This window comes from Onychostoma macrolepis, chromosome 22 (assembly GCF_012432095.1).
Source record: "Onychostoma macrolepis isolate SWU-2019 chromosome 22, ASM1243209v1, whole genome shotgun sequence".
Classification (NCBI taxonomy): Eukaryota; Metazoa; Chordata; class Actinopteri; order Cypriniformes; family Cyprinidae; genus Onychostoma; species Onychostoma macrolepis.
Genome location: NC_081176.1, coordinates 1151422 through 1176774, shown reverse-complemented (window position 1 = coordinate 1176774; position 25353 = coordinate 1151422). Strand labels below are relative to the sequence as shown.

The window sequence follows — 25353 nt, the reverse complement described above, 5'->3', positions numbered from 1 at the left end:
TTTAAAAAAAGAAAATTATTGAATGCAAGAAGTTTCATTTCAACAAATGTAAAATCAGTCTTTTCCAACCTCTGCAGGCGTGGCGCTGATTAGTTCAGAGTTATTCTTTTGCTTTTTATTTCAAGGCATTTTTGTTAAAATGGCTTCAGGTAAGAATCAGATTAGATACAAATATTTTCAGCAACGTTTTCTCAATGAATTATTAATTTGCAATGAAATAGTAGGCAACTTCATTTATTTTGTTTGGTTTATTAAATTATATTTCACTGCACACTTACACTTATGTTTAAAAGTGGCACTGAACACCAGGAACTGGTGAAATTAAAATTTGTAACTAAACTTCTGTGCGAGGCTGTCTCTATTATTCTGCGATTCTTTCCACTTATCTTTGTTGATTTGTGGAAATAGCCTATTGATTAATATTTTTATGGAAGCTATAGATCATTAAGTTGAAATTTAATTTCAACACGTTGTAGATGTTCTGAAGATAAGGAAAATCATTATTTCACCATTGTGTGTTGATCTGTGTATCATCAGCACATTGTCCTGTACTCTATTCTAATTAATAATTGCAAACATTTTGAAGTCACAGCTTTTCAGTGCACAAATTGTTGCTAATTTATAATGATTAAACCATCTGTTCTCTCTCTCTGTATGTGTGTGAATTATTTTTTTCTTTTCACTATAGCAGCAAAATGTAGAAGTCTAGAATCTGTCCGTCCTAACAGTAAGTAAATTAAATCACAAACATTTGTGTGTTCCTTTTATGAAACAAAATGGGTAAATCTCTTAAAGGTTATAAAAGTTCTGTGAATAATATTAACATTGCACAATGTTGTAACAGTTAAAGTATTAGTTCACGCCAAAATATAAATGCTGTTTCACATTGCAATAATAATAATAATAATGATAATCAAACATTATTTTTATTTTTATTTTTATTTTTTATGAAAAGTGTAGGTTGAGTTATAAGTAGCTATAAGTTGAGTTGTTGCATTCATGCTGTGTGCTAAACTCACATCATTATTTTATAAATAAAATTAACAAACAAATGCATCCAGTTAAAGTTCCAATGTGGCAGATAAAATGTAACAGTTTCATGCAAAACACAAAGACAATACTAGACAATGAGTATGTACAAACCAAAGGTTTAAATACAAAAGACCTAATGAAGAACTAAACTAGACAGAAGTGAAAGTAATGGACACAAATTAGATATGGGAACAAAGGAAACAGTAATGAGGACAAAGGAAAAGAGGAACATACAAACCAAAAGTCCATGAAAATGGAACTAAGGCACCATGACTATGTGCTCTGTTTTGTTCAACACCTTATTATTATTATTATTATTATTATTATTCTGTTAGTACACTACTAACTATTCTATTGAAGTACACTACTGTGCAAAAGTTGTAAGCCACTAGTATTTTCACCAACAAAAACTGTTTTTAATCCAGTTACTTTTATCTTTTACTGTAGTGTGTCAGTAGGAAATATCAGTTTACATTTCCAAAAATTATTTTGCCATTAATTGTAATAATCCAGTGATATTTTTGTGCTCCACGCAGAGATCTGATCTCATCATCATCCAGTCTGTCTGGAATGAAACCTCCTGTCACAGTTATGGACTTTTGTTTGTGTTTTCATTCCCCATGTGTGACCTAGTTTCTGCCGTTGTCCAATTATCAGTTAATCACCTTCATTGTGTTCACCTGTCTGCCACTCGTTATCTCCACTATATTAGTTGCTGTCCTTTTGAGTTCTAGTTTGTCGGTTATTGCTTATGTTACCCTGTTTGTGTGAACCTCCTCAATCTGAAGTTATATTAAATACCTTATTCCCTTTAAACCTTCGTCTTCGCTCGCTCCTTGTGTGTGCACTGCACAGAACCGTGACAGAATAACCGACCACAACAAAAGTAAAGCATAGCTGCGTGTTTCCCCTCGTTTTGTTTTCCGTTTTTCATCAGTTTTTATTTTTCCGTTTTGTCATGAATGACCCTGCCTGCCTCCTCCTCATGCTGGAGCAGAGGAGCCTTTCCCTCGAGGACCATACGAGACTATTCGTGGAAATCTCCAACTACACCCACTACCCGGACTACTGCCTCTGCACGTTCTACCGGACGAGCCTGAACGACGAGGGCAGAGCGCGGTTGTCCGGAGATGGTCCTCGAGGAGATTTTGCCACCTTTGTGGAGTGGGTGCTGGTGTCTTGTGGATCCCCACTGACCGTGGACTACGAGGACGATGACACCAGTCCCACTCCTGACCCAGAGCCCAGCCCATCATCACCCCGAGCCGCAGAGCGTCAGCCCGAGCCCACCGCGGACGGAGAGCCAGAGCCCATAGCAACCCATGAGCCATCGCAAGAAGGAGCGACTGAGCTGGAGATTGCCCCGGAGCCAGAGCCTCACCGAACGTCCGATCAGGTGCGAGAGCCGCGACATCGCACGCGACAGTGGGAGTTACAGTGGAGCGTGAGGGTGCCGAAGAAAGCCCCTCCCACTGCACCGCCACTGAGGGTGAGCAGTCGCAGGACTCTGGGGACCTGATAAATTGGGAAGATCATGCAGACATGCCTTCCATGCTCACGCCTTCATCTGAAAACTCTAACTTCCCCGAATTACCGACCTACCTGGATTACCCACCCACCCTCCCTCTCCTGCCTCCTCCTATCATCCCGGCTACTTTAGCCCCGCCTCCGCTGCATCCTGGCAGCCCCTCTGCTCACCCTCAGCCCACCATCTGTGCGGTGGGTTCGCCGCGGGTCTGCCTGTCTCCATCGGCGTCGTGGCTGGGGGATCCCTCGTCTCCGCCTCCAGCCTCTGAGTCCTGGTCTCCACCTCGGCCCTCCGACCCAGCGGTTCCACCTCGGCTCCTAGCTCCCTCATCTCCACCGTCGCCCATCGGCCCACCAGCTCCACCGGGCTCCTTCGTCCCTCCGGCTCCGCCTTGGTCGGTCGTCATCCCGCCATCGCCTCAGGACTCCACTCCTCCGGCTGTGCCTCGTTGCTCCGCCCCACCGGCTCCGTTGGGCTCCTCCCTCCCTCCAGCTCCACCTTGGTCCTCAGTCGCTCCGGCTCCGCCGCGTACCTCCGGATCTCCGCCTCCGCCTCGGTCGCCAGAGCCCTCGGCTCCACCTTGGCCCTCCGGATCCTCGGCTTCGCCCGGACTCATCTGCTCTCCGGCTCCGGCTCGGGCTCCTCCTCCACCTGCTCTGCCGCCGTCGGTCGGCCCCTTGGAGTCGGCGGCCATTCCTCCTCCATGGCTCCTCCCTCCGTCGGCTCCACCATGGGCCGTCATCATGGCTGTGGCCTGGGTCCTGCCAGGCTCCTCCTGCTCCAAGTCCCTCCTGTCTCCGTCCTGGCTCCTCCCTCCGTCTGATCCGCCCTGGGTCCCTCTGTTCTCTCCCTGGCTCCTCCCTCCGTCTGATCCGCCCTGGGTCCCTCTGTTCTCTCCCTGGCTCCCTCCTCCGTCACCACCCGGGACACTGCGGATCGTCCTCCTCCCGGTCATCCGGCCACCTCCTGAACCTCCTCCTGCCCATTCGTGCCAGCCCTCCATCTCCTTCCCCTTCTACGGCGCGGGGTCGCGCCTTCCGGGAGGGGGGCGAACTGTCACAGTTATGGACTTTTGTTTGTGTTTTCATTCCCCATGTGTGACCTAGTTTCTGCCGTTGTCCAATTATCAGTTAATCACCTTCATTGTGTTCACCTGTCTGCCACTCGTTATCTCCACTATATTAGTTGCTGTCCTTTTGAGTTCTAGTTTGTCGGTTATTGCTTATGTTACCCTGTTTGTGTGAACCTCCTCAATCTGAAGTTATATTAAATACCTTATTCCCTTTAAACCTTCGTCTTCGCTCGCTCCTTGTGTGTGCACTGCACAGAACCGTGACACCTCCAAGATGCTTTTAAGAATCATTTTTTTAGGTCCACCTTGGTTGAGGTTCCAACCACACCAATACTAAATCAGAATCAGAATTAGCTTTATTTGCCAGGTGTGTGCAAAAACACGAGGAATGTGTTGTAGTCTCTTTAAGGTGCTCCTGGTAGATACATACATGCATACATACTTACATACACATTTGACATGAGAACAGAAAAACATTTAAATAATAAGACTCAACAATAAATAATAATAATAATGTGTATGAACAGTATATTTATGTACAGATTTGTGCATTATTTACTCTATATACAGCTGCATAAATACAGAGAAATGCATATGTATTTACATAATACTTGAGAAAGAGGAAATGATTAAAGATGGAGAATGAATTACAGAACACAAGTAATGATTCATGCGTTAGCTGTTTAAGCTGGAGATGGCATGGGGGAAAAAACAGTTTTTATGCCTAGATGTTCTAGTAGTGCACATAGATTTGTAGTGTCTGCCTGAGGGGAGAAGTGCAAACAGGTTCTGTCCGCGGTGAGAGGATGTGACATGTAAACACTGCAGATCACTGATTGGTCAGAGAGAATCGTCACTACCAGCATCATTGGATTTGCGACACGAAACACCAAACCCGCTAGATTTAAATAGTCAGCAACAGCCACCGCAGTATCATTTGTTCGCATGTCTTTTTTATGTGACTTGTTTTAAAGAAAAGCGGCACTAAACTGCAGTGGAAAAGCAAACTGAGCCACAGCAAAGCGAGCCAAGCCAAGTCGTGCCGTACAGTGGAAAAGCACCCTAAGATCCAGTTGCACTGACCATAGGAGGTATAGTTTTGTGATTAGTTTGTGGGGAAATATGGTGTTAAATGCTGAACTGTAGTTTACAAAAAGAATCCTGACACGGGTGTTAGTCTCTTCCAGGTGCTCCAGAGCCATGTAGATTTCATCGCCTGTCGATCTTTTTGCCTTGTAAGCAAATTGCAATTGGTCCATGTTTGCAGAAATGTAATTCCTGATGGGGGAGAGGATAAGCCTCTCCAGGCATTTAGCTGTGACGGGAGTGAGTGCCACTGGCCTGTAGTCGTTGTGGCAAGTGGTCATGGACTTCTTGGGAACTGGTATGATGGCTGAAGTTTTAAAGCATACTGGTACTATGAAAGAGGACAGGGAGAGGTTAACAATGTGTGTGAGGACCCCAGTCAGCTGACCAGCACAGTTTCTCAGGACTCGTCCTGGCACACCATCTGGTCCAGCTGCTTTGTGTGGGTTAATGGTGCAAAAGGTGCGTGTCACCTATGGAGCGAATTTTGTGACAATATTTACCAATCAAATCCAGCGTTTTGCAAATAAACACTATCTACTTTGCAAAGAAAAACTCGACTTTCAAACAAACACAAAGTGATTTGCAAATACAAAACTCTATTTGAGAGAAAATGCAGAGGTATGGACAAATATATGTATTGTGTGTTACAACTGTGAGACTCATTTGCCTTTTTTATGAGGAAAATTGGCTTGATTTTCTCTCAAATTGAGCAACTTCCTTTTCCAAAAACAGCAGATGGTGATGTCGGTCAATTTACGCTAGTCTCTCAAGACGCCTTTTTACCTTTTCAGGAAATACAGCAGACCAACATGAGTGGGGAACGGGTGAGTTTCTGTCTTACTATATCTATAATTAACCATTTAGATGTTTTCACAAAGCGGTCCTGCTACAATGTCAGTGAAATTCACAATAAGTGCTGTTAAGCTGTTAACATGATTGATTAGTTAAAAAATCAGTAGCGTCATGGCTAAACATATAATTAGGCAGTCTTTCCCTCAAAAAAACTGATCCATTCTCCGTACCTCTTATCCTTTGTTGGATCGCGGAATATAGATAAGCGAGCTTCTATACATAAAACTACAAACCTAATAAGGTTAAACCTAGGCTAAACTATTATTGTGATTCAGCTATATAAGTGTACCAAAATATAACCTAAACATTAAAATTCCCTCACGAAAATTAACCATGGTTTTACTAATTAAATATCATGGTATTTGTAGTAAAGCTGCCATTATAGAAATGGTGACCTGCAAAAAAACATGGTTTCCGCACTTTTACTAAAACCAACTTTAATTTTCATAAGGGATAGGATATCATAATTTATTATCATATTTATGTTTATATATAACATAGTTTATATACAATACACGCCTTGTACAACATTTAAAACTAAAAGTGGCCTGTCAGAAGATATTTCATATTTCAACCAATATTTTACTCTCAATACCTGCAGATTTTAGTCTGACAATAGCCTGTTTGGAAAAATCCATCTAAAAATATGTAGCTTTTTATATATAGCCGAGCAACCTTTTAACTCATGAAGATAAGAATAAAAGGCTACTGTCGGGATTTATATTAGTGGCTCTTCAAAATGCAAACATTCGTTATCTGAGTCACTCTGAGCAGATTCCTCGCTGTCCAGAGTGTGTCTTCACCTTTGTAACGCATCATCATCCAACGCACAGAAAAAGAATGTAGGCTAAATTCTATGATGAAGCTTGATGCTTTGATGCCATTTTTCAGGGGCATCTACGTTCACCTGGCTGACATCAGGTCACTAACATGTGAACAAAGCGCTCCGTATGAGGTGTGATCACATTAAGGATAACGAGGTGAGACAGGAGAAACTGTACCTCTCCTTACTTTCATACGGATTATATAATCAGAGAATATTTATTTTCAAATTGAATTTGACATTTCAAGCTTTTTATACATATATGTATTATGTATGTGAGGCACATATTCACTGAGATTCAGGTTGTTTTATTCATGTACCTGTGAAGAAAGTTCCTGGAGACTGAGACGGCAGAGAGCACACCCTATGTTTTCTTTATTTTACAAAAGCACATTGTTTTGTTGTTATTATGACTATATACAAACAAAAGTAGACCCTTTGCAGTTTCAAACGATGCCATACTCGTATCTGTATTTTTTCGTTATTTTCATGGTAATCAAGAAAACGTGACAAAACACGCCGGCACTGTCTTTGACCACAAATATTATTTTCTAATCATTACATTGTTAAAATCATTCTGAAATACTGGTAAACCATTGTTTATTAAAATGCTAAATTCAATATTAAATCAGCATGAACTTGATCCTTCTCCCCAATTCATAGGACAAGAGTTACATCAGAAGAGAAATATGCATCATTTTGCTTAGCTAAAAATACATAATATTGTCGCTATCCATAATACATTTTGTTTTAGTATTACAATATATTGTGATATGATATATTTTTATACACCTGAACAATTGTATCAACATATGTAGCCTATATATTCTTTATCTCGCGATCCAACAGAGGATAAGAGGTACAGAGAATGGATTATTTTTTTTATAGGGAAAGACAGCCTAGTTAAATGTTTAGCCATGTCACTACTGATTTTTTAACTAATCAATCATGTTAACAACTTTACAGCACTTACTGTGAATTTCACTGACATTGTAGTAGGGCTGCTTTGTGAAAACCTCTAAATGGTTAATTATAGATATAGTAAGACAGAAACTCACCTGTTCCCCACACATGCTGGTCTTCTGTATTGCCTGAAAAGGTAAACGGGCATGTCGCGTAGGGCCCCCAAACACCAGGGGCCCCCTTGCTCTCAAAGATGATTAAATTTTAGTTTTGTTTTTGATTTTGGCCAGTGGTTACGAAAACATAAAATGTTCCTTTCCTTTAATGTGGTACACTGTCGCCCTTTCTACATGACATCAGTCAAATCATGTAATGTGATTGTTGTATACAGCCTTTCGTATAGGCTACTTTGCGCTTTGTTTTAGTCAAAATGTCAGTCTTGGTGAGTTTTCACTAAACACAGTCCGTTATGTCTTAAGTGAACATAAACAGTTTGAAAAGTAGCCTAATCGAATGCTAGTCAGTGTATTAGATCTGTGCATTCTGTGACAGCATCCTACTGTTATTTTACATCCTACTACTATTATACATTTATTTATTTAACACACATACTTGTTTACATTTCAAATTTGCACCTAACATACCTGTTGTCACTGTGGTGTTACAGGGAGAATGCAGGAGACCAGGAGTAAATTAAATAGTCTTTAATAAATGAAAACACACATATAAACAATATCTAAAAATTCTTATATCAAGAAGGATTTTCTAGACAAGTCAAAATTATTGTCTTGTTTTTAGAAAAAAAATAAGTCAAAATTAAAAAATTAGAAAAATAATCAGCCAATGGGTTAAGAAAAATAATCTTATTTCAAACAAAAAACAAGATTATTTTTCTTACCCCATTGGCAGATTATTTTTCTTGTTCCAAGCAAAAACTCAATTTTGACTTGTTTTTTTTCTGAAAACATGACAATAATTGTGACTTTTTCTTGATATAAGAATTTTTAGATATTTTGGCTGGAAACAAGAGAAAAAATCTAAATAAAAAAATAATTTTTTTGCAGTGTAATCCAACATGAAAGCTTGAACATAAACCAAAGAAACACAGGGAACATAAAGAGTAGACCAGACACATGAGAACTGAACAGGCAGGAACTAAATACACTGGATAATTACAAAACACAGGTGCAGGGGATTAATCGATGAAACTAATGGAGCCATGGCGGATCAGGGAACCCATGAGGCCATGGCGGATCTGCGTCCGAGGCCGCGGCCCCAGCCCCCACCCTGGCCTCTACAACCTGAGCCCTACTACCGCCACCCCCGGAAAAAAAAAATTGGGAAAAATCCTGGTTCTAGAGGCCATTTTGCGTGTGAAAGGGAAACTCCAACAAATGCATATTCAATCAGGTCAGGTGCAAACATAACTGTCAACGCCTTTTCAGTTCTAATTCATCACTGCACATCTTTAGTAAAACCTGACAATACAATTTTAACGCCAAAAGAAGGTTTGCGTTGGCGCAAGGTGTTAGTAAAACTGGCCCTATATTGTTTATTTTATTTGTATATATTTTTTCTGTTGTATTTACCCTATGGGATTTTTGGGGATTTTTAATTTTTATGTCCCCAAGTACCAGATGTAGCAGATGTACCAGAGCAGATGCCATTTCCTGTATTATGGTGCTTTTTAATTAAACAATTGCTTTTATAGCCTAAAACTGTTACCACATACCTGGCAAAGTTTCCCAAAAAGTAACACAGCAACAAAAGTCTAGTAAGTTAAAGACCTTCCCAAGATGGCGGCGCGAGTACATCGCGAGGCTCTGGGTCTCTCCAGATTTTGCGATTTTGCGGTATTTTTCTTACTCATCTCGGGCCTGTTCGTGCAGAACAGCTGTGCCTTTACATCGTACACCCGTTGTGAGCTTTTGGATATCGGTTTGCAATTTCCGACACTTTTATGGACAATCTTCGACTCCTTCCTGAGATCGCTAGGACACCCGAGGCTATGCACCCTACCGGCCGGGCGGAAGTGCTCGCAGGCGGCGTCGAGATCGTAAACAAAGGCGGGGAAGCGCGGAGGACTAAGAGCTAAGCTAAGGCTAACACCACACCGCTCTCTTTACCCAGCATTTTCCTTGCCAATGTACGGTCGCTAGTGAACAAAATGGAGGAGATTCGACTCAGCATCACACACAGCAAGAAACTTTTGAACTGTAACGTCCTAATCTTCACGGAAACCTGGTTAAATAGCGGAATACCGGACACCGCTATTGAGCTAGCGGACGCCACACACTCGGGCGGATAGAACATTAGATGGCTCCGGTAAGACCAGAGGTGGTGGATTGTGCATTTACATTAACAAAGCTTGGTGCACAAACTCTGCTATTGTTGGGAGTCATTGTTCAGCTAACCTTGAGTTTCTCATGGTTAAATGTAGACCGTTTATCTACCGCGGAGTTCACTTCCACCATTATAACTGCAGCCTATATTCCCCGGATGCTGATGCCAAGCTTGCTATGAAAGAACTTCATGCAGCCATCAGTAAACAACAGACTGATCACCCGAAGCGGCTTTCATTGTTGCAGGTGACTTTAATCACTCAAACTTAAAGTCAGTGCTACCCAAGTTTCACCAGCATGTTTCCTGTCACACCAGAGGAAACAAAACCTTAGACCATGTTTACACAAACATGGCTGGAGCTTACGTTGCGACACCCCTCCCCACCTGGGACAGTCAGATCACCTTTCTTTGTTCCTCACCCCAAATATGCACCCCTCATCAACCGTGTGAAGCCATCAGTGAAGACCATCAAGGTGTGGCCTGCGGGGCAGATTCCACACTCCAGGAAAGGTTTCTACACACAGACTGGAGTATGTTTGCTTCTCAAGCCACCAGTGGCGCTCACACAGACATTGACTCTTACACCTCCTCTGTATTGGATCATATCAATATCACCATTGACAGTGTTACAACCCAGAAACAGATCACCACATATCCAAATCAGAAGCCTTGGATGAACAAGGAAGTGCGACTCCTGTTGAAGTCACGCAACACTGCCTTCAGATCAGGAGATGCACAAGCCTACAGCACATCCAGAGCAAACCTGAAGAGGGGCATCAAAAGGCCAAGCACTGCTACAAGCTAAAGATAGAGGGACACTTTTCCAACTCTGACCCTCGACGCATGTGGCAGGGCATTCAGGCCATCAGTGACTACAAACCCACCCACTCCACCCCCGCAGCCACTGATGTCAACTTCCTGAACGAGCTAAATTACTTTTATGCTCGCTTTGAAAGAGACAACAGAGAAACTGCCACCAAGCTCAATCCCTCAGCTGACCACCCACCAATCATACTCTCCTCCACAGATGTCTGCAAGACACTGAGCCGGATCAGCGTGCACAAGGCTGCTGGACCAGACAACATCCCTGGTCGTGTTCTCAGGGCATGTGCGGAGCAGCTTGCTGGGGTTTTACAGACATTTTCAACCTGTCTCTTGCCCAAGCAGCCGTACCAACATGCTTTAAATGCACTTCCATTGTGCCAGTGCCAAAACACTCTAGTCCGAGGTGCCCTAATGACTACCGCCCTGTAGCACTCACACCCATCGTCATGAAGTGCTTTGAGCGGCTGGTCCTGGAACACCTAAAAGACTCTCTACCATCCACATTGGACTCACACCAGTTTGCCTACCGTAGCAATAGGAGCACAGAGGATGCAGTTTCCATGGCACTGCACTCTGTGCTCACTCACCTGGACAATAAGAACACTTATGCACGTATGCTGTTTGTTGACTTCAGCTCAGCATTCAACACTGTCATCCCAACCAAGTTAATAGCCAAACTTGGAGACCTGGGCATCAATACCTCAATGTGCAACTGGATTTTGGACTTCCTGACCAACAGACCCCAGAATGTTCGATCAGGATTCACCTGCTCCACATCCATCACACTTAACACTGGTGTACCACAGGGCTGTGTGCTAAGCCCGTTTCTCTACTCCCTCTTCACCTCCGACTGCAAGCCTGTGTATGGATCTAATTCCATCGTCAAGTTTGCAGACGACACCACGGTGATTGGCCTCATCAGTAACAACGATGAGACTGCCTATAGGGAGGAGATCCAGCACCTGGCCACATGGTGCACTGAAAATAACCTGCTCCTCAACACCACCAAAACGAAGGAGCTCATCGTGGACTTCAGGAAGGAGTCAAGAGGCACACACGACACCATCCACATCAATGGAATGGCTGTTGAGCGTGTCTCCAGTTTCAAGTTCCTGGGGATCCACATCTCGGCGGACATGTTGTGGAAAACCAACACCTCCAGCCTGGTCAAGAAGGCTCACCAGCGCCTCTTCTTTCTGAGGACACTGAGGAAGAATCAGCTCTCCTCGGCTATCCTGGTGAACTTCTATCGCTGCGCAATAGAAAGCATCCTGACCAACTGTGTCACAGTATGGTATGGGAGCTGCTCTGTTGCGGAGCGCAAGGCACTGCAGCGGTGGTGAAAACTGCCCAGCGCATCACAGGGACTCCACTACCTGCCATCGAACACATCCAGAGGAAACGCTGTCTGCATCGAGCTCGCAGCATCCTTAAGGACTCCTCTCACCCAGCCCACAGACTGTTTTCTCTCCTGCCCTCCGGCAGGCGTTTCAGGTGCCTCCGGACCAGGACCAGCAGATTAAAGAACAGTTTCTTCCCAGAGCTGTCTCTTTACTGAACTCTAACCCCGTTGATCCACTTCCTCATATATTGTTAACTCTTCTCCCCTACCTCACATCGGCCTTATTTGCACTACTGAATGTAAATTTTATTACAGTAACAACTGTTTACTTTTGTATCTTGCACTACCATACCTAAATTGGACTATACTCATTTGCACTGCCGACTGTTGTTTACATTATCAATGTTTACATTAGCATTTTGCACCGTCGTCTAATTGTAATATGCAATCATTTCCACTGCACTTTTACACCTTGTCTATAGTAATAACCATCTGTATATATATTATATTGATAGTACATATCACCTGTATATTCTGTTTATAGTAATAGCCATCTGTATATTTATTCACTATACATACTCACCTGTAAATTCTGTTTATAGTAATAACCATCTTTCTATATATATTTATACATATATTCAGTACATATCCTTGTCCTGCACTTATTCAACCACTGTATATCATGCACTTGCTGCTATTGCACTTCTGGTTAGACCTAAACTGCATTTCGTTGCCCTGTACCTGTACTTGTGTAATGACAATAAAGTTGAATCTAATCTAATCTAAGTTGCATTGAACAAAAAATTCTTCCTCCGCCAAGTAGTTAGTCAACATTGAATGCACAGCTCAGACAAACTGTACATAATGTGTGTATGACTGCAGATAATTATTCCTTCACCAATAATTATCTTAATGAGTAAAATGTGTGCTGTGTGTATTATTATACATCATGCAACATTTTAATTATTTACAAAACATTTTTTTAATGATCATCTCTTAAATCTTTTACAGCAACAACAAACATTCCATCTGGATGGACAGAGTTGATAATATCATGCAACTGTGCTAGTGGCAACTTAGAGACTGTTAAGAGACTGTTATACCCAAAGTATGCTTCACTTTTTATGCGTATGTGAGGGTCAGCGTACAGTGCTCATGACGCGAATTCCGCCATCAGAATAGTATGTTCATACTGTACAATTTTTACTTATGCACCACATGATTTTTGCAACCATGTGTACTTTGTACGCTCAGGTCGCACATGCACATTGAATTTGTTTTGCAGTAATCAGTTGTTCCACAAGGTGGCAACACTGTCCCACGCCGATGTTTCACAGTAGAAAACAAAACTAAACAGATGTAAAAACAACAACAAAATAGAGCTCACATTGATAAGCATTTGTGAGTGAGATGGTATGAGACAGCTCAGCTTTAGTTTAAACAAGTAAAAAAAAAAAAAAATGTTATCCATCAAAGCTTACAAGGAACAATAGAGCAGATGGATGAAGCTATCTAGAGCGCATGTGTCGATCACCCGCGTTCAAGCCCAACATCAAATGGCGTATACTTTGAAAGGCTACAGGTTCTATTGTACGCATAAGTTAGCGTACGCATACAAAAACGAAGTATACTTTGGGCTTAAGTCTGATTTCATTCATTTTATTCGTTATTGATCTGATATTCGTGAGGAAAATACTTGGTAGAGATCTTGAATGGTGAGGCCTTTAGCCAGGCTCGCTTTCCCCACTTCCTGTGAAACTTCTTGTCCGGGGTTAGCTTCCAGGCTAGCTGTGCCATACTTTTTTGTGAACAATTATTTTTTATTTTATTTAAAGGCAAACTGAAAAATAACTAATATACATGAATACAAAATAAATTATACATCAAAAAGAAGAAACAAACGATTAAACCATGTCAAAACCATGCAGCAGTGAGAGCAGTTAAAAGTAAGTTCCTTTGTTGCGGAGACAGAGCCAATCCAGAAAAGCCATCCCAGAAGAATAGATCCGTAGTCAAAACCACATCCTTTTCCAATAGGAATGACACGTCACGAGCGAGCTGAGACCAGAAAAGAGAAAATGCGGAGCACTCCCAAAAAAGAAGAAAAAGTGTAGACATGTACCGAGTGCAATATGGGGAAGGTGACACATGCATACAGAAACACCTCAAAGGGGACAGACAAAGTCCATGCAGCAATTTCCAATGGATCAATGGACCAATCCGATGACCTGGGTCCCTTGAGGATGATGTGATTGCCTCTTATTGCATCTATGAACATCATCCTTCCACAAATGTGCTTCCTGGATTAAAGCAATGTCAACCTTTTTTCGTCACAATAGTTCTAAAAAGCCTGTGCGTTTATGGGGGCCATCTAAATCATTGACATTATAACTTAGTATATTCATTTCAGTCATTACTAACAAACAAATAAGTGAACTGAACAAAAAAGAGAGAAAGTAATACCACTGCAAATGAATTATCTCAAGTCTGCCTTTAAAAATCCATTAACATAAAGAAAACCCACTCCATAAAACTTTTACAGACTGGGGTGAAAACCCCAGGCTGCCGTCCTTCCCTGTCTTAATCAGTGACAGTAACATGACAGCCAGTACAATTCTCTAGAACACCGCCATTAGCCCTATTATAAGAGAACAGAATAACTTCGAAACATCTAACACATGAACACATGCATTCACACATTCGCACGTTGCAGAAAGAGAGAAAGTGAGGACAGGATGAGTTTAAGAGCATGAAAATGTGATATCCCAAGTTTACAGCAATATGGGCTATTGCATAGACCTGAACAACCATCAATCACTTATTTAACTCTCGCATTGAGTTTCTCAATGAGGCTAAAATTTATATTAAATGCACCAGCTCAGTTAGAATCTGGAGGTTACTTGCGTTGCGTTGCCTTTGTATTAAGGGATTCCCTTCTGTCATCGTAGTTGTTGCAGGAAAAGGGGTTTCCCAAGTTGCCGATTGGCTGGAAGTTCACTAGTCGTTGAAGGGATGTCTTGGGCGTTGGCTGGAGATGAGGAGTTGGTCTGGTTGAAGTTTTGAGACGGTCACAGGCTCGAGTTGAACTTGGAGACAAGGCGTGGTGGCAAAACTTAAACTGAGAACACGTAACTCTCAATGGAAGAGAAACTAAAATAAAAGAAAGTATGTAACAAGACTAGGTGGTTTTTCTTTTCATCGTGGTGTTAAGAAGCAACTGGCCTGTAGGTCAGAGCATGCTCAAAGAGCGCTAAAAAGCAGCGTCAAAACACAGTGGCAAAAAGAAGAAGAGAGAAAAAGAGAGGAGAGAAAATTTGATGGTGTCCTGAGTTTTTAAACTCGGCTTCTGGACACATCCCATCTGGTGTCTTGACCAATTAGATAGGCTATTAACTAATAACTAATTACTTTTAAATGACAGTCCAGTAGTGATGCGCGGATGAGCTAAAACGTCATGCGAATCCGCAGGTTCAAATAAATTATCCACCCGCCAACCACCCGCACCTATATTTTTGTCTGATTTAGATAACCGCACCCGATCCGCACCCGATCGTCACATTCAGGGTTCATACGGTCATGAAAAACCTGGAAAAGTCATGGAATTTTAAAACAGTAATTTCCTGGCCTGTAAAGTTTTGGAAAAATAAATAAACCCAGAAAGTTTTGGAAAAGTCATGTTTCACAATTCTATGTACAGTAGAATTATGCTTAATCAGGTCCTGAATTTTGGTGTGGGATTGCGCATATATTCCCGTAGCTTTCGACTTTAAAATGAGTGAAATTCCTGTAAAACATTTATTCAATATAGTGTGTAGGTTAGATGAGTAAATAAATTCACACAACCAGTCATTTGAAAACAGCGTTAGTGATTCAGCTGTACCGTGTCTTCTCTCTTTGACCTTCTCTTCACATCGGCGCATCTAGTGCTGCTGCACGCTTTAGATAGCGTTTTGGTACAGTTCACAGAATTGTCAATTGCCTAATCGGTCATTGTTGCATCGTCACAGAAATGTATTATTTGCACGTCTTTTTAAGTCTTTCGGTACTCGTGCGCTCCAGAGGCACTTTTCTGTGCGCTGCAGTCACACCCAAAGCGCGCGCTGCAAACAAACAAAGCTTGTTGCGCTTAAGTGGCCAAATACACAAAATAATGTCAAAATGGTTGTCCTGGTGAGTATCCTCATAAGCATTGTCAGTTTTGTCTTAAGTTGTGAAAGAAAACGCATATGTATAAGTATTGGATCCGTGAAACAGGTCTTTTGACAGCAGCCTAATAAAGCTGTGCTGTCTGTCATTAATGTTAATCAAACAACAAAAGACAGAAGAAATCCCTCACTGCTCTTGACTAAATAATGTTTTGTTGAATAACTTTAATATGTTGATTTACAGTTTATTCAATTTCTGTATCCTATTTAAAACACGTTCATATTTTAGAAAATGTAGTTAATATTTGCATGATTAATGATTTATCTTATCCACCCGCAAATAATCAAAATGCAATATTTTATTACCCGACCCACCCGACCCCCGGATTATCCACAGCGCTCGCAGATGTAACCGCCATCCGCGCATCACTACAGTCCAGGACTGTTCTATAATAAAAAAATTTAATTGTATCACTATTTTTTATTTTACTGAGTATGGGAACAAAATGTCCCCACTAAGATGGTCATATCCAAAATCCAAAAAAAGCATATAAATCATACAGAATGAAGTGTTTTGAAAATGTAAATATGCAAAAAGTTTTCTTGGGTAGGCTTTAGGTAAAGAGTACAGTAAAAAAAGCCATAACGCTTATGGAAGGAACCCATAAATCATGGAAACCAGTGTGTATGTGAGTGTGTGTTTGCGCTCTTTTTCAGTGAGAGATCTGAGGATTGTTCTGCTGGGGAAGAATGGATCAGAAAACAGCCAAGTGGGAAACACTATACTGGGTGCAGAAGCATTTCGCAGTGAATCTGCATCTTATTCAAAGCAGCACAGTAAGAGAATCAGTGGGGCTGTGGAGGGGAGACACATCACAGTCATCAACACTCACCTGCTCCAGCCATATCTTTCACACCATCTGATAATACAGGGAGTGAGAGAGTGTGTGTCTCTATCTGCTCCAGGACCTCATGTGTTTGTACTCATACTGCAGAGTAAGGACTTCAACAAGGAGGACAGACAGAGAGTGAAAACTGTGCTGAACCTCTTCAGTGAGCAGGCCATGAAACACACTATAGCAGTGACTACTGATGAAGAGACACGTGGATCAATATTCACTTCTAGGAATAACACCATTTATAATTTAATAAAGGAGTGTGGAGGAAGACATTTTAGGTTTGATACAATTAACCCAGGACAGCGCTCTGAGTTGTTCAGAAGGATGGAGAAGATGCTCAAGGAAGGACACAAAGAATATCTCATCTGCAACATGTATGAGGATGGAGGTGATGGATTTTTGTCCTGTAATGGTTACAGTGTTGTAGAGGCAGGGAGACAAATGAGTAGCACTACTGTTTTTTTTTGTTTGTTTTTGTTTTTTTTACTAATCCATTTTGTTTTGGTTAAAAAAAAGAGAAGAAAAAACTAATTATTTTTTTTGTCTTAATTCCTTATTTTTTAACAGGAAATTAAGACATTGACAAGGTAGCCTTCAGTTTACAAAAATAAATAAATAGTGCAATCTAATCATATTGAACAATGTAATATTTTAGTTGATGTTTAAGGAAGTGTACATCTGAGTCTGCTGTCTCTATTGTTTTCAGTGACGACTACTGGAAAACCAAAGCTGAACATTGTGCTGTGTGGAAACGATTCAACACTCAAGAGCTCAGTGTCTAGAATGTTTAGAGGGACAATAATTAAACCAATGAATAAAATTTTACCTCAGAAAGAGATGAGTAAAGTGTGTCAGAAGAGAGAGGGAATGATTCATGGACGGCAGATAAGTGTACTAGAGCTTCCAGCTCTCTCTCGGCTCTCAGAGGAGGAAGTGATGCAGGAGACTTACCGCTGTCTGTTTCTCTGTGATCCTGGAGTTAATCATTTCATCCTCGTTACTCCTGTCTGTCCACTTACAAATGAAGACAATGCAGAAATGGAGAAGATTAAAAGAATATTTAATTCTAATGAGCACTTCATGGTGCTTTTCATTACTGAACTCAATGTTGACCAAAGTGTGATAGATTTTGTAGAATCCACAGAATCTCAGAGTGTTGTGAGTCTCTATGGGAGTTGGTACGATGTGATGGGGTTAAAGGACCAGAGAAACTCCAGACAGATCTCAGCCCTGTTTGACTGTATAGAGAGCATGAAGACTGAACCCTATTCTCTTCAGACATATATGACAGCTCCAGAGAAGAGAGTCAGACATGAACTAGAGGAGAAACTGAGAGTGAGAGACAATGAAATCAAAGAGTTACAGCAGAAGATCAAGACACTGGGTGAGTGGATTAATTTATTTCTCTGTATTTATTATTATTTTTTAAATAACCTAAAAATAACTTATACAGAAAGTTCCCTAATGGTTATTTCTGGGCTGTTATTTATATAACCATGTACACTAAAGTTCCAGTTAAAATGTTGAGCACTTGCATAATTAAAAAAAACAACAAAAAAAAAACAGTTATTTTGTTTTACTAGCTGACTGACACTTTATTGAATAATTACTTATTACTTATTGCTTACTAATTACTTTTTCTCAATCACTTTGGCACATTTTCGAAACAGTCTTAACATTCTCTAAACTGTAGGTGCAATTGTCACAGCTGTTTGCATGCGGCATTCACTTACAAAACGCAAGTCTAAGTGCATTTAAGTAAAGGGCCAGTGATGGAATTGTAGGCAAACATCAATGACTTGAATTGTTTGTGAGTGGCTATTGGCAGCCAGTGCAAACTGATGAAGAGAGGTGTGACATGCATTATTTTTTGGCTCTTTAAAGACTACTCTTGCTGTCGCATTCTGGATTAGTTATAGAGTTTTGATAGAACTGGCTGGAAGACCTGCCAAGAGAGCATTGCATACAAGAGCTTGAACAAGAAGTTGTGTATCATGTTCTGAAAGAAAGGGCCTGATGCTTTTAATGTTGTATAAAGCAAATCTGCAGGACTGGGCGGTTTAAACAATGTGGTCTGAGAAATTTTGATGATCATCAGTTACAACTTCAAGGTTTCTGGCTGTCTTTGAAGGAGTTATGGTTGATGTGCCTAGCTGGATGGTGAAATTGTGATGTCATGAGTTTGCAGAAACCACAAGCAGTTCTGTCTTAGCAAGGTTGAGTTGAAGGTGATGGTCCTTCACCCAGCAAGAAATGTCTGTTAGACAAGCTGAGATGCGAGCAACTATCATTGGATCATCAGGATGGAATGAGAGGTAGAGTTTTGAGTGTCATCAGCATAGCAGTGATATGAAAAGCCATGTTTCTGAATGACAGAATCTAGTGATGCCATGTAGACATAGAAAATAAGTGGTCCAAGAACTGAGCCCTGAGGCACCCCAGAAGCTAGATGTTGTGACTTGGACACCTCATCCCTCCAAAATAACTTGAAGGACCTATCTGAGAGGTAAGACTCGAACCACTGGAGTGCAGTTCCTTAGATGCCCTTTGATAAAAGGGTTTGACAGGAGGATCTGGTGGTTACCCATATCACAAGCAGCGGGCAGATCCACAAGATAAGTATTGGCAATTTGGAAGCCGCTTTTGCCAGTCTTCCAAAGAAGTAAGAGTGGAGTGACCGATAGAGATTAAGGTCAATAGGATTTTTTTATTTGTGCCACACCCTCTCTGTAGCCCAGAGTTTAGAATGATGCTCATGGAAAACATCAGATAGCCAAGGGACAGATGGGGTGGTACAGGCTGACATGGAAAAGATGGGTACATTATGTCTAAACAAGACATAAGTGTTGAGCAGAGATTGTCAGTGGCAATGTTAGCATTAAGTGATGAAAAATGTTTAGGGGGAGGAAGTGAAGATGAAACCATAGCAGAAAGCCGGGAGGGTGAGAGTGAGCATAGGTTACGTCGAAAGATGATATTTGGAGGAGTATGCTTTGTGTCAGGAACCATGTTGAGTTTAAGAGGGTGTGCAGTGGAGTAACCAGCACATGATCATTGGAGTGGTGTTGTGTGTAAATAAGGTCCAGTAGGCTGCCTGATTCGTTAGTAGCCGCAGTTAACACTCGTTTGAGATCAAAACAGGCAAGCAGAGAGTGGAAGTTTGCAGCCTGAGGTTTATCTAGGTGGGTATTGAAGTCTCCACGCATAACTAGAGAAGTATCATCTTTTGTGAAGGTTGAGAGTAACACATCTAACTCATCTAAGATGATACCTATTAGTCCTGGGGTTCGATAAAAAAACTACAAAATAGATTTTTAGAGGGTGATAGTAACTAAATGTGATTCAAAGGAGCTGTTAATACCCAGAGATGGTAAAGGATTAAATTTCCAATTATTACATATAAGCAGACCAGTACCTCCACCTCTTCCAGTCAGACGGGGAGTGTGGGAAAATGAGAAATTATTGGAGAGTGCTGCAGGAGTAAGCAGTGTCCTCTGGTTTGATCCAGGTGTCTGACAGGGCCATGAGGTTGAGCCTTGAATGATGAGCAATTGATGTAATGAAATCTGCTTTGTTTACTGCAAACTGGCAATTCCAGAGACCAATAGAAAAAAAAGTAGTGTATTAGCAGACATAGGCAAAATGTGCAGGTTGTCAGGATTGCGCTGCCTACAGTGTGTGATGCATGGTTTGTGAGTGATAATAATAGTAGGGATATGGAAACATATAGTACATATAAAAAAAACTGTGAAACAAGTTGTAGGAAAGAGGATGAATAAAAAGCAATACTTTTGTCCCTTGCTGGCGTCGTTGCTCGGTGGAGTTGCACGGTAGAGTCGATGGTCTTTACACTTTTCGGTCTTCACATGAGGGCTGCCATGACAAACTATACCCGTGTGACAAACTGTAATTGAATTCAGCTGAACGTTTAATACTGTTTAACACAACAAGGGGCCAAGCAAGTGCTCGAAACTGACAAGGTACGCAATATAACACGAGACCAAATGCGACTTCAGCACATCTCAACACAGTAAAAAAAACAAGCATTTCCTAGCAAAGATAGCTGTGCTAAAAACTAATATAAGAAGAAATAAATGTGCTTACACACTGCTTTCAACTTCCGCTGATTGGCTGCTTCTCTCAAAGAGTATTTCTTCACACTGTTCAAGTAACATGTAAAACGAAAATTCACCATTGCTTTTTCATTTTTACACACTCTATTGTCTTCCCCTATCACCACCACCACACATTCATAAATGTTTTATTGTTGTTTTTCTACAGCAAGCAACTGTGAATTTTCAGTTTACATATAACACATTTCTACAGATAAATGTACTGTACAAATATAAATGTATTTATACAGAATTGCCACAGCTGCTGCTGTTTAGGGTTGTGATGTTCCTTCCATAGACTGTAAAAAAAAAATGGACGTAGTGTCCATGACATCACCCGTAGTTTTCTGAAGAGCATTTTTGAAGCTCAAAATGCGCGGAGCCGACTGTCGCCATCTTGGCATCGCGTCACTCCCGGATAATCGAAAATGGGCAAAAAGGCAGGACGTGGGTGGAGCTGGTTACTGAAATCAAGCCCGCCTAGTGCGACGGTGTTGACAGCAGCGGCAATCCACCTGTCACTCAGGTGGCCACGCCCCTTAATTATGCTGAAATTTAAGGATTAATATAATTTAAACGGATGAGTTAGAAAAAAATCCCCCCCCCCACACAGTTGTCATGAAGGGCAAAATTAGCTATATAGACCAAAATCATTTTCTGAACCAGGCTGTAAACATGCTGTAAAGTTGGGCATTTTAACATGGGGAGTCTAAGATAGATGGTCAGTACTTAATAACAGCCCTCTGGCAAGTATCACAGCTTGTAAATGCTTTTTGTAGCCAGACTGAAGTAATTCTGACAAGATGTGAATGCAGTATTATTCATTAACTAGTTTATTCCTTTGACACAGCTCCAGAGTGTTTGATTCTGAATCTGGTTGTGTGTGGGAGTAACGGAGGATTAAAATCCTTCATCTCAAACCTGATCCTGAAGCAGAGCGAGAGAAGATCAGAGCTCAGCTCAGAGTGTGTGAGGAGAGACGTGGAGCTTGATGGACGTCTGATCAGTCTGCTGGAGCTTCCAGCTCTGTTCAACACTCAGCTCTCAGAGGAGGAAGTGATGCGTCAGACTCACCGCTGTGTGTCTCTCTGTCATCCTGGAGTTCATGTTTTCATCTTCATCATTCCTGATGCTCCACTTAATAATGAAGACAGAGCAGAAATAGAGGAGATCCAGAGGATATTCAGCTCAAGAATCAACAAACACATCATGATCCTCATAAAGCAGAATCCAGAGCATCAGACAGCAGAACTAAATGAAGAAACACAGTCTGTCATTGAGAGTTTAGGAGGACGACATCAGTTCATTGACCTGAACACACAAGTGTCTGTGTTGATGGAGAAACTGGAGCAGATAGTTGAGGAAAATAGTGGTGTTTGTTTCTCCACAGAGACATTGATGGAGGCACAGATGGAGAAACTGCAGAAATTTGATGAAATGAAGAGGAAAATCCATTCGTTAGAGAAATGGTTTCAGTCACAATGTAATTATCTGCAAACCTGCATGAATTAAACATTTTTTCATGATTGCTAAAGTCTACACAGATTTGTCAGAGAATAACATTGTTTGCAGAGATCAGAAGAAACAATATGATTAGCATATGATGTTTCAGTATAAATTGCACACAACATTCTCTAATGATCTGGATAATTGATCTTCACTTGGAATGTATTTTTTCTTTGATCTGTCTTTAGATTCAAGAGAAAAAGACGATGAACTGAGGATTGTGCTGCTGGGAAAAACTGGAGTTGGGAAGAGTTCAACTGGAAACACCATCTTAGGAAGAAAAGCATTTATATCAGACATTTCTCAAATATCTATTACTAAAGTGTGTCAGAGAGAAACAGCTGAAATCAACGGCAGACACATTACTGTGATCGACACTCCAGGACTGTTTGATACTGATCTGACTAATGAGGAGATCCAGAGAGAAATCAGCAACTGCATCCACATGATCCTGCCTGGACCACATGTGTTTCTCTTACTGATACCACTGGGACGATTCACTGAAGAAGAGGAAAAATCAGTGAAGATCATCCAAGAGACGTTTGGTGAAAACTCTTTAAAGTACACCATAGTGCTCTTCACCAGAGGAGACTTTCTGAAGAACAAAATCATTGAACAGTATCTGGGAGAACCAGGATCTACCCTTAAAAACCTGACTGAAGCGTGTGGAAACAGATTCCATGTGTTTAATAATGAGACTGGAGACCGAACACAGGTGACTGATCTACTGCAGAAGATAGACAACATGGTCAAAGCAAATGGAGGGAGTTACTACTTGTGTAAGATGTTCAGAGAGATGGAGAGAGAAATACAAGAACAAGAAAAGAAGATACTGATGGAGGAAGTGGAGCAAGTCAACAGAGAAAAAGAAGAAATTATGAAAAAACATGAAGAAGAGAAAAAGAGGTTGAAGATGAAGATGGAGGAAGATCGTGACAAAGAGAGAAAGAGAAGAGAAGACGAATATAAAAGAGACATTAAAGAGAGAGAGGAACAAGAGAGAAAGCTGCGAGAGGAGATGAAGAGAGAACGAGAGGAATGGGAGAAACAGAAACAACAGGAAATACAAAGAAGAGAAGAGGATGAGAAATGGAGAAAGATAGAACAAGAAATGTGGGGTGAATATTATCAGATACTTAAACAAGAGATAGACAGAATGAAGATGATGATGGAGGAAGAAAGACAGAATCATGATAAAGACAGAAAGAGAAGAGAAGAAGAGCATGAAAGAAAGAGAAAGAAAGAACAGGAAACATGGGATGAATATTACCAGAAACTTGAACAAGAGATAGAGAGAATGAACATGATGATGGAGGAAGAAAGACAGGATCATGATAAAGAGAGAAAGAGAAGAGGGATTTAGGGAGAGAGAACGGTATAAAAAGTTACATTAAAGAAAGAGAGGAACAAGAGAGAAAGATGGGAGAGGAGCTGAAGAGAGAACGAGAGGAATGGGAGAAACTGAAACAACAGCAAGACAAAAAATAGCAGAAGAAATGGAGAAAGAAAGGAAAAGTACAGGAAATATGGGATGACTATAATCAGAGACTTAAATGAGAGAGAAAGATTATCTTCAGTTCAAACATGAAGATGATAGAGTCCAGATGAAACAGAAATACACTTGAGAAATGCACTTAAGTTGCTTTTTTATGCACTTGCCATATTTTTTAATTGCACTGTACTAAGTGCATATTAAATGTCTTATTTTAGAACAACTTTACGTATGTTAAATGACGATATAGTGCATGTCTTCATATCATTATAAAGCAATTGATTTGTTGACCAGATGCTGCATTAGTGGAGAAAGAACAGCAGTGCTGTCAAGGCTGAGAACATTAGCAACACCTCAAGCGGTTAAAACAATGTGACCAACACACGTCCAACCCAAATTTTTAAATGCCACAATTGTTACCATCTGTTTGTGTTTATATCCAGCTGGTCACAGTAATGCATTAATTAATAAATTAGAGCTAATCTCTGCAGGAAAGTGGATCTCGAGGCCCAGAGTTGAGGACCCCTGATATAGAAAGCTATAATATAGATCACACTTTCTCTTTCTGTTTTGCTCCGTAACACTGAATTTCAAACTCATCAATACCACTTCGTTCATTATTGAAGTGAACCTCTGTTTGGTGATTAAATAAATTGTTTTGTACTGCCTCTTGAAGTTAACATGACGCATCAGGGGTACCTGAGTCATCCTAGACATGGCGCTGCACTTTTTGCCTGGTCTGTGATTAACATATTTTGTTATTTTTATTAGATAATCATTGTGTTCTAAAATAGAAGCAAATAAATTGTACGAGTATACATACAATAGACATGCATATGTAAATTCGGTGCTATGGCCTGTGTGTAGATTTAAAGATGGCCGTCTTTAAACATGACTGTTGATATGAAATGGTAACACCTTACAGTAAGAATCCATTTGTAACATTAAGTAAGATTAATAAAAGCTGTAGAAGTATTATTCCTTGTTAGAGTGTGTTAATATCAACTATTACTAATATATTTTTTTACATTTTATAGTTGCTTCTGTTAACATTAATGAACTATGAACTAACTTTTTACTGGTCAATATATAATTAATATTTAATATTAATATTTCTATTTGTGCACAAAGTATGGTTCAGTACTTTTTTTGTTAAATATTAAAGCACTACTAGTTTTTGTTCAGTATCCATTTTAAAAACTATATGTTGATGATTCGGCCAGTGTGGCCTAACCTAGCTATTGGTATCGGTCAAATCCACTATCGGTTGACACATGACCAGTGTCTGAAGCATGCAGGCCTGGAGTCTGCCTGTTTCACATCTCCTCCAGACAAAGAAGATGTACGCAGTGTCTCGTTCCCTCTCAGGGAACCATGGTTGCATGCATAA

At 40.8% G+C, this 25353-nt stretch overlaps 1 protein-coding gene across 1 annotated transcript; it reads left to right on the top strand.

Moving 5' to 3' along the window:
• Positions 1-83: 83 nt before the first annotated feature.
• Positions 84-23971, top strand: LOC131531236 (GTPase IMAP family member 8-like). Its single transcript, XM_058761885.1, has 6 exons — positions 84-149; positions 689-727; positions 16672-17241; positions 17560-18237; positions 21816-22448; positions 22660-23971. The coding sequence occupies exons 1-6, from the start codon at positions 140-142 to the stop codon at positions 23832-23834; spliced, it is 3105 nt and encodes a 1034-aa protein (XP_058617868.1). The 5' UTR covers positions 84-139; the 3' UTR covers positions 23835-23971.
• Positions 23972-25353: the final 1382 nt, after the last annotated feature.